The sequence below is a fragment of the Mitosporidium daphniae genome, assembly GCF_000760515.2.
Source record: "Mitosporidium daphniae strain UGP3 chromosome Unknown contig-56, whole genome shotgun sequence".
Taxonomy (NCBI): Eukaryota; Fungi; Microsporidia; genus Mitosporidium; species Mitosporidium daphniae.
This window is the reverse complement of record NW_013546212.1, coordinates 1-13,742: the sequence shown is the minus strand read 5'-3', so window position 1 is coordinate 13,742 and position 13,742 is coordinate 1. Positions and strand designations below refer to the sequence as shown.

Genomic DNA, 13,742 nt, shown 5'->3' with positions numbered 1-13,742 from the left:
AAGTTTGGATAATTAAGAAGAAATGACCAAAGACATCATTGAGGTATGCATGGGTCACATTATCCGCAGAACGCCTCCAATCCTATGCTGTCTGCTCGCAAGTCCTTCTCAAAGAAAACAATACACTTTACGATGATGATAGTTGGTATGTGCAATTTTTATACTTCCAAGGACAATCTGGCCTCGGAAAAGCCACGTTCATCAATACGCTATTTGATTCGATTGTTATCCCGCCCCGCGAAGACGCTGAAATAGACCTGGATTTGGAGAGGATCGAGCCCGTCCGATTTGTTCCGTATTTGTATGGTATGTGTGTATTGTCTTTGACCTTGACGTTGCAGAGTCAGACCAGAGCTCAAAAAAACTGAACATTACGATTATCGATACTCCCGGGTTTGGGGAGTCGCTTAGCAATTCACAAGGGTAAAAACACAATATTAAATAATGGCCTAGATGCGCTACCATTCTTGAATATATTGAGGAGCAATACGACAAGTTCCTGGCAGAGGAATCGCGAATAAATCGAATTAGGAAGTACGAGGATTCGCGAGTTCATGTGCTCTTGTATTTTATCGCGCCCACTGGCCATGGGTAAATGTGCAGCAAATTTACCATTATCATGTAGGCTAAAGGATCTTGATATTCTTCTGATGAAGTCGGTTGGGAAGAGAGTCAATATCATCCCTGTGATTGCAAAGTCAGATGCGCTTACGCGTTCCGAATTGCTTTCCTTCAAACAACAGGTAATTTCCATTTTTTATGGGCAGGTCATATCAGATATAAAAAAATATCACATTCCAATTTATGAGTTTGAGCCACATGATTTTGACGAGTCAGATGTTATTCAATTCAAGGAAAACGCAAAGGTACCCATCCAAACAGTGCTAATCATTGCAGCAATATTTGCCATTTGCCATCGTTGGAGCGGAGCCCGAATATATCGGCATCTCAAAGTCAAATGGCATCCGAAGAGGTCGTCAATTGCCTTGGGGATTTGTTGAAAGTATTTCAAACATCGTCTCTAACATGTAGCGGATAATCCGGAACACTCGGATTTTCCCAAGCTTAAGGCCATTTTGTTAGGGTAGTAGCATATCATCCGCGCTTAACTATGTAGACAATTTATGGAAGAATTGAAGGAAAATATATCCGATATCCTTTATGAAACATATCGTACTGAAAAGCTGTCGCGTCAAGAATTCAAGGAGCTGCCTGCCGATAGCGACGATATTAAAGCCAAAATGATTTCTTCCGCCAAAAAGTTGGCCAAATTTTACATCCAGGTAAACATTGAGGGCCAAGCTGATCCTTCCTTTTAGGAGAACAAAGTTGCAATTGATGAGGAAATCAATTAATTCGGCCGTTGAATAAAAATTAAAATCTTCTGTATGATTACACTGTGCTTTCCTTTTTCGGGCACAATAAATGACGTGATGGCAAAGCTCTTCAATGTATCGATGTGCACAGAATTTCCAGATTTAATGCTCGGGTGGAAAAGTGCCAATTTGGCCGTTTTTGCGTCTCTTGGCTGTACGCTGGGGCTAGTCGAGATGTCTCTGCATGAGGTATGCCTTGCAACTAAGAAAAGGTCATTATGCACTCCATTGGCGTGTTGCTTGGGCGTGAGAGAAAAAGTGCGTCAAAACCCTACAAATCATCGTTTTCGGTGCTGACACTTGGATTCCGATTTGTGGGCATCATATTGGTTTATTTTAGCTGAAAGATGGATCCACCAGTGTTTCTGGAACACATGCAATTGAATCGTTCTATCCGAACACAGCAGTCTCCTTTCTTTTGTCCGAGTGCAGATTTTCTTCGCTGCATTCAATGTATGCATGCTCTGACAAACTATATCTTAGGCTTGGAGATGCAATATTTTCCTTTTTTTTGGTCGAGTTTTCCATGTTCTTCAAAATGCCAAATGATGTTTGGTTACAAATAGCCGGTTAGTCTTGTGGGTAAACCATCATTTTAGGCGTTCCTTTTTATGAGGAGCCAATAGCGTTCTCCACAAAAAGCAATGGAAGCGGGAATCCTTTTCTCATAAATCGAAGGGCTATGTTTTACAGTGGAACGGCAGCGAAAAGCCGTCCCCAAGTGGATCCTATATGGGGGTTTCCTCCTGAACATTATTTTTCAACCGTATGTAAGCGAGATACAAACCTTCGAATTTTACTTGGAAAAATATTTGAGCCAAAAGATATCCCCACCAAGAGGCGCAGTTGGAGATTTAAATTCATCAGTTCGCAGCTGAAGCTCATTTGCAAACGGCATCAAAAGTTGCCATACAAGAGCCTTATGGATAAATACTGCGCAACTGTTGATCTGCAACGGCCGTCCTCTTCTTTGGGCAATCTTGCAAACCATCAAGTTTACTTATTTTTGCGCGCAACACTTTTAAGGCTGCTACCGTTGAAGCTGTTTGGCCATTCATTCAATAGGCGGCAACTTTTCAAAGGTATGCGTGGGCATTTTTACCATCAGCCTTGAAACATTTTGTCAATTTACGTCGATATGAATGCATCGACTTGAACATATACTTTCAATGGCTAAACGTTACCCTGCTGCGGGGATTCTTTTCAAAACGATCTCTATCTCAAAATTATCTTCCATTTACAGAAGTTGCGCACGTTCGGCTTTTATTTCGTTGCATCTATTTTTGGATCTTTAATGACATTGTTGTGGCTTTATTAAGAGTAACTTTACCCATTAACTGGCTTTTAGAACAATTTCTACATAACAGAAGCAGGAAGCAACAAGAATACTGTGATCTATTTCCGCTGTGATGATTGGAAGAAAATGTCCACCGAGTTCTTGTCAGACTTGAAGAAAGCCATTTTTTCTCCGTTTCTTGTGGTAAGTGTTGTGAAAATCGATTTTAGGATATTAGTGAAACAGATCACGAGCTAGCGCCCTCTGTACTCCGCCTTGTCCCGACAGGCAATGGAAAGAAGCTAAGGGGAGTTGTAAATATGGGAAGGAGGGCTTCTAAATTGGCATACAACGGCTCTGCAGTGCAGCTTGAAGTTGGGTATCACTACAAACTTTTGGGAAATTTATTTTCTGTTCTTTCATATGAAAAGGTACCTTTTTTGTATGGTATAATGTTGAGAAATTGAATTGCAATTCTGGTAGCGTTGATTTTAGTGTACTCGGTCTTGATGAAGTATCGTCCAAACTGCAAAGGTTCAGGAGTACCATGAAAAATATGAATGTATCTTCTTCGTGTCGACTGTTTGCTGCAAAAGTCGATGTCAAATCTTGCTACGACACCATTTGCCATCAGAAGCTGTTAAAAGAGGCCATAAAGTTTTCTTCACCCTCTGGCTATAAACTTTTTCGCTGGGCCAGCATAAAGCTTCTTGCTCCCGGCAAGTTTAAGCGGGCTTTTCACAAGAACGCACTTGCGGGCTCGTCAGTCAATGACCCCGTCGAATGGCTTCAGTTTACAAATGGATTGAAGTCTTGTGTAGTGGTTCAGCAGTTGAACTTTGGCTCTTCTTTTTTGGAAACATCAAAGCTCATTTCTGTCCTTAAAAGACACATTAGGCAGCATTTGGTTTACATACATGGGGACGGATATTACAAACAATTGGTCGGCATTCCACAAGGATCTGTCCTTTCCTCGCTTTTGTGCAGGTAGCTCTTCTCTTGTTATATTTTTAGCATTTACTATGCAAATTTAGATGCCAAAGAATTCGCTGCATTCAACAGACCCGACACTGTACCGGTTTGCTTCAATAATACGGATAGCTGATAATGCGATTTGTCGATGATACCATTTGCATCTCTTTGGATAGGGATGTCACCGTGCATTTCTTGAAAAAGTTCCATCAAGGTTTGCCATTGTGCTAATTGACAGGGTTCTCTCAATACAACTGCCATATCAATTTTTCTAAAACCGCCATAAATTTCGCTCTCGCTGAATCTGAAAGAGACTTTCTTGGCGCCGATCCTAAAATCATTGAATCTGGTAAGCCCCTTCAAGTGTTGATAAGTAGATACTTTCCCCTGGTGTGGGTTGGCAATCTCTTGCAGAGCGCCTTTTTATGTGAAATCCGATTTTTCCAGATGGAATACCCTCAAAGGTACCACCATGTTGACGCTTGAACAAAATCCTAGATGTTTCTGATAGCTTAACCGTTCTTTACCATCAAAAACCTATGGCCTCATTCCAAGATTTTCTTCGCAGGTCAGCGTCTTTATTTATAATCAACAGATCTTTTAGGCCAAAGTTGCATGCTATCTTTAGATCTTTCAATGATGGTTTGTGCCCCTCCAGTGTCTTTGTTGTTCATGTAAATTTTTTCGAGTCCATTTTGCTTGTCGCGTTGAAGGCCTGTGTATACATTTCTGATTTGCGAAAAGCTCGCCAGATCTCTACTTCAGGCCTATCTAATTTATTTTTCGCAAGTAGCATATTATCATAATCGCAGAAACATTCATTTCATTTATTCAGAGATCCTGCATCAAATTTTCGAAATCAAGCAGCGTCGACCTCTGGCTTTACAGGTGGCAATATGTCTTCATTAACCGTGCAGAATTGGAGCATTTGCAGTCATGCTAGGATGCAAAAAACAGCCCGGAACACTATACACCCAAACTATGAAAATTTTGCGCGCAACCATATTCACATGCCGTTCTTGCTTGCGCACGTCAAAGTGTAATGCGCATTGCGGCTGCAAGAAATTGGGCTTTTTGACATCTTCATATCTCAAAAGGATTCATTCAGATTCAGAACTTGCATTGCAGCTGAAGATTCCTTTTTCGTATTAATTTAACCCCATTAAACAATGCAAAATAAGTCAATTTATGCGATCGTTTTGGTGGAGAAATACAATATTAAACTAAATAAAAATGATCAACCATTGATCTTGTGCCCGGCTAGCTCAGTCGGTAGAGCGCGAGACTCTTAATCTCGCGGTCGTGGGTTCGAGCCCCACGTTGGGCGCTTTTTTAATGCAATTTATTTTCCCTTTTTGGGCGTTAAATAATCGACTATCAATTTGTAAAAGGCTCTTACTGGAAATCCCATGGTATTGTAAAATGATCCTGTCATCGTCTTTATGAAAACAGAAAGCAAGCCAAATTCAGAGCACGCACCGGCCTTATCCAATGTTTCATCCGAATATGCTGTGTATGCATCTAAAAAATCGTTGTCCAAGTCGTCAAGACTTGAGGTGGTACTTTCATAACTTGACAAGATATCTTTGAGTGCTCCATTACCATCCAAGCAGAGAATTGTAATTGCTGAATATACGATGTGCTCTTTTCCGGAAAGGGCTCTCAACATTTCCGCTGCATGTTTCCTTGACGCCGGCTTTTCGAAAATCTGATCTGTTTCTGGATCATACACAATGGTATCAGCCGAAACTATAAAACGCACGCCAAAGATGGAGCTTGAAGCAGAAAATCTCTCAAATACCTCAAGGGCCTTTTGCTTTGCCGTTTCACAAACATATGAGACTTGCGAATTTTCACCAGTCCCTCTTTGTAGATTTTCTGAAAATAGCGATGGGATTACGGTGAACTTAACACCAAGGTTTCGTAAGATTTCTGCTCTTCTGGGCGATGTTGAGGCAAGGATTGTGATTGCCGGATCCATTGTCAGCTGAGAAAACGGAGAAGTTCCCCATGGGTTTTGCTCATTTGAAAGCATTAAAATTTTGGCTGAAATGGGTGATAGCTATCTCCAAGCCTAACCCTAAGATGTAGACAATACTCCACCTGCAATTGCTTTGAAGAGCCTGGAAGGATTGTGTAGAGTTTACGGCCTTCGATGCGATTGCCGTGTTTCGAGGCTTCTGAAGAAGATCGTAGCGATCCGGATTCAAAAAAAGAGATCAAATTGTACAGAAAGAGCTTGAATACATGGCGATTCAAAAATTATGAAAAGCCATCGAGGCTAGCATTGATGAGAACAGGCCTAGAACACCAGAGCAAAGCGCTGCTTGGGCTACACACAAGCCCTATCCAAAAACATGCCCGTGCATGCATTTGATTTAAGAATTGCGGTACAGAGAGAAAAATGGCTAGACCTTGGAGCATCTGAAGGGGTGAATGAAATGATTTCACTGGATGGCTCGCGAATTTTGGAAGACCAGATGGTGATGGCTTTGTGTGAATCCGTTACCGACGATCGATATTTCGCAAAGACGTCTAAAATCAAACAAAACGCAATCAAAGTCAAAAAGCGCCGTCATATTGCTGGCGACATTAGATCAGTGCGTCGCTCGTCAATATGGTATCTCCTTATTCCAACGAGAGGGGCATGTTTTACGACCCATCAAAACACATTAAACGAGTTATGGATCCTCAGGGGCGCGTGCAACGGGTTCAAATTTAAACTTGAACACTTGCAGTCGACTGATTCGTACGGCCAGCCAATCCGGTTCTTCATAAAAACAGCTTCAAGCACAAGGCTAGGGTGTGCTCAGTCCCAACTGAACGAAAACAAATTTGAGGCTATAGGAGACACATACCACATCTCGACCAAAAGCAAAGAGTATGCGGAAAARCACGTATCTTTTGGCGTGCCTTTCTTGACGGACAATGAAATGCAGGCTGCTAAAACGAAGGATTAATTCCGAGTTTTATTTAATTATCAACTAAGAAACAACGTATCAAGACCGCCTTGCTCTGCTTGCTCTTTGGCAAACTTTTCAAAGTACTGATAAATGATCGTAACGGCTAGAAGGATCCCTGTACCGGTGCCTATGGCTTTGGTAAGGTCAGCAGTAAGCGACAAAGCACCGATGGTAAGACCGCCCAGGGAGGCAGCCATTGGAATAAGCTTCTTGAGCTCCTTGTTTAGTGAACCCTCACGATGCCCAGGCAGAGTCAATTGCTGATCTTTAAGCTGACGGGCCACATCTTGGGGAGAAGATCCAGACACCTCAACCCAAGTCTTCGAAAAAAGAGCACAGGAGCTCAAAATGAAGATTAAATAGACMATAAAGTGGATTGGATCCGTAAAGATCTCAAAAAAGGAATGCGGGGAGGTGATGTAGTAGGAAAGACCGCCGACGGCAAAAAATTGGCTAGTTCCCTCATAGGGCTAAAATAAAATATGCAAACAAGTACCTCCCAAACACCAAGCAAACGAACAAGCAAATTATGAGGGAACTTGTTATACAACATTTGTGAAATAAAAAAGGTATTTGAGATGAGGGCACTTTGCAGCATAATTGGCATGTTGGAGGTGTAGAAGAGCTTGATCGGATAAGTGCCTTGCTGGCCACGCATGCGCATGTTTTTCACCGGCAATTCGATGCGGAAACCTTGCAGGTAAATGACGACTGCAAATACGAGCACAGTCGAAATTAAGCTTGAAATGTTTGGAAGATTGGTTCGGAAAAAGGCGTGTTTAAGCGCTCTCAATTTATCGTCTCTGGTGATCAAAAGATGGAACAGAGCAATGACGGCACCCTCGAATTCGGTTCCTTTGCCCGTGTTGTACGTTGTGGGCGATAAGCTTTTCCAAATAATTGTTTCGCAAATGTTCGTCGCGATGAATAAAGAAATGCCAGAGCCAAGGCCATATCCGTTTTCAAGAAGCTCATCAAGAAGAATGATCAGAACTCCAGCAATGAAAAGCTGCATAATAAGCAAAAGACAAACACCAGCACCGATTTCATTTGGGTCGCCATAGAAGCCAGAAAGAACTTGAACGAGAGTCTGTCCAAGAGTCATGATCAGAGCAAACACTAAAGGGAAAATGGGGCTCAAACATACGTTTTTGCGCTCCGGCATAAAGAATACGATCTTCTTTTACAGACTGATCTACCTCGATAATGTTGACACCGGCAAGAAGCTGCAAAATCAGCCCTGATGTAACGATCGGGGTGATGCCCAACTCCATAAGGGTCCCGCGATTCGAGGCCATGATGACGCGCATCCAGTAGAATGGATCCGAAGATTCGCTGCTCATGATTCCATAAAGTGGGACTTGCGAGCACACAAGAAAAATGAAGAGCGTGACGGCAGTCCAAAGCACCTTTTCACGGAATTGGACCTAGGCCATACGTGTGCGAAAACCTACCTTTCGCTCAGATTTAGCAACACCGGGAAGGATGGCCAAAAACGGGCGCATTAACTGCAAAACTCTGACTAGGCCGGGTTAGGGAGCGTAACACTTACATCCCATGATAGCAAAAAGATATTTTGATGATTAAGATAAGATATAAAGTAATCACATCAATTGCACAATAGGCTTGGCTTGGCTTTTAATTTTAATTTTCAAGTTGGATTTGAATTTCAATTTAAATTTGAATTTCAAATTACCGACCGCTTTTCGGCTTCTTTACCTACTTTATGCGCCAAGATGAGGATCGTACCCAGGCCCTTCCTTTTCAAAAGTTGAAATCTGGACTGAACATATTTACACCGCTTTCAACCTCTTCAACTAGACGAATGGATACGGAAGAAAGAGCACTTCCGTTTACTCCAATTTCACTGGTCAGCATCTCCTCTTTTAATTTCTAGGACAACTTCAAGCCCACTCCAAGTCGGCATTCAGACAGAGCTTCACATAGGCGAGAATATTCACCAGACTCGCAAAGCAGTTACCATTCCCGCCACAGTGAGGATAAATATCGATATTCAGATCAAAGATCAAGACATAGTGATCGTAGGTCCAGAGATTCTTCCAGCAGGCATCAAGAATCATGGTCCAAAAGTTCTGATAGAAAAAATCACAGAGAAGATTTTTCAAGGCGTGCAGACGATATATCCACTTCGGAAGGCCCTGAGGGCCATCAAATACTATTGGCAGCAGATAAGCCAAAAGTGGTTTCCAGAGCAGCTGCTCTTCGCCGACTTATGTATGACAAGGACAATCAAAAGTGGGAGCTCAATCGTCTCGAAACAAGTGGCATAAGCACTGGAGAGATTTTGGAAAGCCCCAGGAGATACACTACTCGCAATGAGATTGATGAAGATCATAGACATGTAAAGCTTCCTTCGATAACCTGTTCTTAGACACGGTCGTATCTGATTGCAAAAGAGGCGCATCCTGTTTTCCTTTCAGGCTGGTCATTGCCCATGGCACGCGGCATTGGACAGCCTTCCGGGATAATTCTTCCAGTAAGAGATCCTACCTCCGATATGGCTACCTTTGCAAGAAAGGGTTCAGCGCTCGTACGTGCCGCGCGTGAACGGAAAGAGCGACAGCGGGTTTTGGCATCGCTTGAGGGTGGAGGAACAACTTTAGGCCGCATCCGCGGTGTTCCCGCGAACGAGGAGAGCGTTGAGGGTGATGGAAGAGAGCGCCCAGGTGAAGAGCTAATCAATGCAGAGGTGGAAAATGAGCCTCTACCCTCAATTGGAAGCTCCGATTTTTCACGCTCAAAGACAATCAAGGAGCAAAGGCAGTTTTTGCCTGCTTTTGGTGTAAGGGACACCCTTTTGCGCATGCTACACGACCATCAGATTATGATTGTAGTCGGGGAAACTGGCTCAGGAAAGACAACTCAACTGACTCAATATCTTCACGAGGTAGGGTACTCTCTCCGCGGCATCATTGGATGCACCCAACCACGTCGCGTTGCAGCGATGTCTGTTGCCAAGCGTGTTGCTAGCGAGATGGGCACGACTCTGGGAGATCAGGTTGGATATGCCATTCGATTTGAGGATGTGACATCCCCTACTACCAAAATCAAGTGTAAAAAATCGCAATCTAATTCTTAGATATGACGGACGGCGTTCTGCTGCGAGAATCGCTTCGTGATCCAGACTTGGAGGAATATTCTGCCATCATTATGGACGAGGCCCATGAGCGCTCTTTGCATACCGATGTGCTGATGGGTATTCTCAAACAAATTGTTGGGCGCCGTAGGGATCTCAAACTGATCGTGACCTCGGCGACCATGAATGCGGAGCGGTTTTCCGATTTCTTTGGGCGTGTCCCGATTTTCAAGATCCCAGGACGCACTTTTCCGGTGAGCACCTTTTATTCAAAGGTTCCTTGCGAAGATTATGTCGATGCTGCTGTTCGAAAAGCCCTTGAAATTCATATTTCGTCAGGGCCTGGAGATGTTTTGATTTTCATGACTGGCCAGGAAGATATTGAAGCAACAGTCTCCACACTACATGAGCGGCTGGAGGCATTGGAAGAGGGTATCCCAAAGCCGGCGATTCTTCCCATTTATGCTAATCTGCCCTCAGAGCTGCAGTCAAAGATATTTGAAGCCGTTCCCGGTGGAATTCGCAAAATTGTAGTGGCCACCAACATTGCGGAGACTTCGTTAACGGTTGACGGCATTGTCTTTGTCATCGACTCTGGCTATTGCAAACTCAAGGTTTATAATCCAAGAGTGGGCATGGACGCCCTGCAAGTCGTGCCGATATCCCAAGCAAATGCCAATCAACGCGCTGGACGTGCAGGCCGAACTGGGCCAGGAACCTGCTTTCGCCTGTATACCGAGTCTGCATATTACCATGAGCTATTGGAGGCAACGGTGCCGGGGATTCTTCGCACCAACCTGTCAAACACGGTTCTGTTGTTGAAGAGCTTGGGTGTGATCGACCTTTTTTCTTTTGACTTTATGGATGCGCTCCCACCAGATGCGCTAAAAACAGCCATGTTTCAACTATGGATGTTGGGTGCGTTAGATGACGAAGGCGCCCTTACCCCGGCCATTGGCAAGAAAATGGTTGAGTTCCCTTTAGAACCTTCTTTGGCGCGAATGGTACTCTCAGGTGTAGAGATGGGCTGTGCTGCTGAAATCCTTGTCATTGTATCTATGCTTTCTGTGCCGCCAATCTTTTTCCGGCCGAAAGAGCGTGCCGAAGAAGCTGACGGAGCAAGAGAAAAATTCTATGTAGGCGAGTCGGACCATCTAACTTTGCTTCACGTTTATTCTCAATGGCGGTCGCACGGATACTCCGATGTCTGGGCCCATCAGCACTTTCTGCATTCAAGACTGTTGAAAAAAGCCCGAGAAGTATATACACAACTGTTGGATATTCTTACCAGGCAACAAGGGCTAGCTGTCCAGTCCTGTGGCCCAAACTGGGATATCGTCAGAAAGGCCATTTGCGCAGGATATTTTCACCAGGCTGCTCGCGCAAAGGGCGTGGGAGAATTTGTCCACTGTCGCACAGGCATGCCGTGCAAGTTGCATCCGACAAGCGCACTTTACAACCTGGGTGCCTTGCCTGAGTATGTCGTATATCATGAACTCATCATGACATCCAAAGAATATATGATGTGCGTCACTGCCGTTGACCCTGCGTGGCTCGCTGAATTGGGACCCAAGTTTTTTGCCTTGCGAGAAGAGGAAGGCGGAAACGAGGTGCTCGCTGATGGCACCATTACATCTACCCCGCTTTATAAAAGCCTGCGCAAGGGTGCTGGATTCAGCAGCCGGAGTAGCAGCTATACGCTACATGGCAGTACAACACCGACCGATAATGATGTGCCCGAAAGGGCTGAAAACAAGTCCAACCCACCAGCACCGCCTAGATGGGTTGATGTGGCCAAGCCGCTGAGACTGCCTGCAAAGGGCACTAATAAAACTAATTAATGAGAGGTTTATTCCAGTTAATTGCGCCTAATGTTTGTGATGCTTTCCGCAGCATGGTTTTTTCCCATCGCCAGAGGATGGCAATACATTATGGATGGCATTTGAGATTGCACAGCCCAACGTAGTAAAAAGAACAAGCGCGGCCAATCTCATGGGCTTACCGCCAAATAAATCGCTGCTAAACCCTGCTTTAGGTATCTTTTTAATAAGCACATAAAGGATCAGCATAGAGAAAAACACAAGATCCAACAATCCGATAGCGAAAACTGCAAGCAGATAAAGCCGTCTTTCTTTTCCAAAAATGCTGATTGTAGTTTTGCCATCATTATATTTCGCCAAGGAATCTGAGATGTAATCAGAATACCTCACAATCAAGACAAGACAAATAAATTGAGCTAGCATATAACATGAAGTTATACATTTGACCAAAGGATATTTGGTCAGAGAACCGTGACCATGGCCGTGACCATGGCAGTGGCAGTGGTGACCGCCGGAAAGTGCATCTAAGGTAAGATCGTAAGCAATGAAGCCAAAAAATCCAATAGATAGTGCGTTAAGCACTTTTGACATATACTCATTGCTGATGGAATCACATTTTAACACTTTGCAAGCGATAAGGGTAGAAGTAACACAGAAAAAGGGAAGCAAAGAATAGATCAATTGATAAAATATTTTGGCCTCAGATATACCACCACTGACAGCCATTGTCTCCATTATCTTATGAAAAGCTAGAGCCTCGAATCCAGAGATAGGCATCATGTTGAAAAAGGTCGAATTACCAGTCGACTCAGACTTTCCAAAAGAGAATAAAACTCCACACTCTACGAAAGCATCAACAAAAAAGAAGATGAATTTACCCAAAAGATTTTGATGATGAGAACCGTGTTTATGAGCTATTTTCAAAAGATAAAAAATAACGAATGCACCCAAAGAACCCATGGCAACGGGAAGATATCTTGTAAGAGTCCAAAAGTTTGGCGACGTCTCAACACTGGGATATGATGGGGATGCATAATTAGCCTCAACCGGCTTTTCTACTTCTATATCTTGTTCAAAACCACCCAAATATTCACTGGAATGAGAAAGAAAATGAGATAAAGCCGCAGCAGCACAAATAATGGGTGCAAGCTTGTTCCAGAAAGAATTATCTAGTTTTTTTGATAGATAGCTTTTAAACAGAAGACATAAAAACGTCACTGCAGACAGAAGCAACGACGAGATAATAGGGATGTGCACATTGGCATTGTGCGTTATTTGAAGGAGTTCCATAAGCCGCTTGCTTAGAAAAACTAATTACAGATTCGCACATTGCAATTTAATAAGCTTAGTTTATACTTTTTAATTCTTAAATATCATCCAATCTCTGCCTTGATCTGCTGAATGATATCTTCATTTTTCATGACAGCGAATATTTTAAACTCTTCAAGCGAAATGCGACCATCTCCGTCACTATCTACTTCTCTGATAGTTCTATCTACAATTTGCTAGAAATATGTCAAAATACCCCTTACTTGTAGTTGGACGTCTGAAAGCTGCTCTCCAGTCATCATTCTTAGTGCTAAAAATAGGTCCCCATTGCTGATGTACCCATCGTTATTGGTATCATAAATGGCAAAGATAACTAATTTGATAAACCATGCGATGCGCTTACATGATAGTTTAGAAAGTGGGGTGCCTTTCCTGGTAAAGGCCGAAAGACCGGAAACAAATTCGGCAAAATCAATGTGGCCATCTTGGTTCGTGTCGAATAAGGAAATAATCTTGGAGGCCAACGGATTATCTTGAACTCCCTCCAAGCTTAATAAATCGGAACATTTTAACTTTCCAGATCTTTTTTTGTCAAGCGTTTTGAATCTTGCCTGAAGTATTTCCATCTCATCCAATGTAACTACAAGTATAAGAGATTTCCGTCTTACGTTGTTCGTCCATGGTCGATGGTATTCCATCTCTGACTGGATGTGTTTATTTATACTTTATTAAACCTTGTGCATTATTGGTGCTTCTTAATGATCAACAATTCTATTGGGCCCATGAGGGACCAATCAGTATAAATTTCAATTTTTTTTCCTTCTCTCCATGATTAGCGAATTGAGCGGCTTAACAAAGTTGTCAAAGTCGATGTCTCTCAGCGCAGAAAGCACCGAATCCGGGGTAATTGTGATTTTTAACGGAGCTTTCTTGTCTGGTTTCGTTTTGGAAGAATTTGGAGCGACGGCT

General features: G+C 43.1%; 8 protein-coding genes across 8 annotated transcripts; 4 read left to right on the top strand and 4 right to left on the bottom strand.

Annotated features, from left to right (window-relative positions):
• Positions 1-135: 135 nt before the first annotated feature.
• Positions 136-1,032, top strand: DI09_56p80 (uncharacterized protein; the record flags this gene model as incomplete). The annotated part of the gene is made up of 7 exons (XM_013381760.1): positions 136-145; positions 172-306; positions 342-423; positions 454-591; positions 626-743; positions 768-866; positions 898-1,032. The coding sequence occupies 7 exons, from the start codon at positions 136-138 to the stop codon at positions 1,030-1,032; spliced, it is 717 nt and encodes a 238-aa protein (XP_013237214.1).
• Positions 1,033-1,481: 449 nt separating this feature from the next.
• Positions 1,482-3,643, top strand: DI09_56p70 (telomerase reverse transcriptase; the record flags this gene model as incomplete). The annotated part of the gene is made up of 4 exons (XM_013381759.1): positions 1,482-1,565; positions 1,717-1,945; positions 2,899-3,094; positions 3,148-3,643. 4 exons carry the CDS (start codon positions 1,482-1,484, stop codon positions 3,641-3,643), a joined length of 1,005 nt encoding a protein of 334 aa, XP_013237213.1.
• A 29-nt stretch (positions 3,644-3,672) lies between these two features.
• DI09_56p60 (uncharacterized protein) lies at positions 3,673-5,659 on the bottom strand (the record flags this gene model as incomplete). Its single annotated transcript, XM_013381758.1, has 3 exons — positions 3,673-4,043; positions 5,024-5,062; positions 5,104-5,659. 3 exons carry the CDS (start codon positions 5,657-5,659, stop codon positions 3,673-3,675), a joined length of 966 nt encoding a protein of 321 aa, XP_013237212.1.
• A 322-nt stretch (positions 5,660-5,981) lies between these two features.
• Positions 5,982-6,584, top strand: DI09_56p50 (uncharacterized protein; the record flags this gene model as incomplete). Its single annotated transcript, XM_013381757.1, has 1 exon — positions 5,982-6,584. The coding sequence occupies one exon, from the start codon at positions 5,982-5,984 to the stop codon at positions 6,582-6,584; it is 603 nt and encodes a 200-aa protein (XP_013237211.1).
• Positions 6,585-6,604: 20 nt separating this feature from the next.
• DI09_56p40 (uncharacterized protein) lies at positions 6,605-8,092 on the bottom strand (the record flags this gene model as incomplete). The annotated part of the gene is made up of 4 exons (XM_013381756.1): positions 6,605-7,057; positions 7,108-7,664; positions 7,735-7,996; positions 8,042-8,092. The coding sequence occupies 4 exons, from the start codon at positions 8,090-8,092 to the stop codon at positions 6,605-6,607; spliced, it is 1,323 nt and encodes a 440-aa protein (XP_013237210.1).
• A 320-nt stretch (positions 8,093-8,412) lies between these two features.
• DI09_56p30 (uncharacterized protein) lies at positions 8,413-11,525 on the top strand (the record flags this gene model as incomplete). Its single annotated transcript, XM_013381755.1, has 4 exons — positions 8,413-8,457; positions 8,485-8,949; positions 8,980-9,661; positions 9,688-11,525. 4 exons carry the CDS (start codon positions 8,413-8,415, stop codon positions 11,523-11,525), a joined length of 3,030 nt encoding a protein of 1,009 aa, XP_013237209.1.
• Positions 11,526-11,552: 27 nt separating this feature from the next.
• DI09_56p20 (uncharacterized protein) lies at positions 11,553-12,834 on the bottom strand (the record flags this gene model as incomplete). Its single annotated transcript, XM_013381754.1, has 3 exons — positions 11,553-12,346; positions 12,383-12,800; positions 12,823-12,834. The coding sequence occupies 3 exons, from the start codon at positions 12,832-12,834 to the stop codon at positions 11,553-11,555; spliced, it is 1,224 nt and encodes a 407-aa protein (XP_013237208.1).
• A 43-nt stretch (positions 12,835-12,877) lies between these two features.
• Positions 12,878-13,516, bottom strand: DI09_56p10 (subunit b of calcineurin; the record flags this gene model as incomplete). Its single annotated transcript, XM_013381753.1, has 3 exons — positions 12,878-13,009; positions 13,037-13,477; positions 13,508-13,516. The coding sequence occupies 3 exons, from the start codon at positions 13,514-13,516 to the stop codon at positions 12,878-12,880; spliced, it is 582 nt and encodes a 193-aa protein (XP_013237207.1).
• Positions 13,517-13,742: the final 226 nt, after the last annotated feature.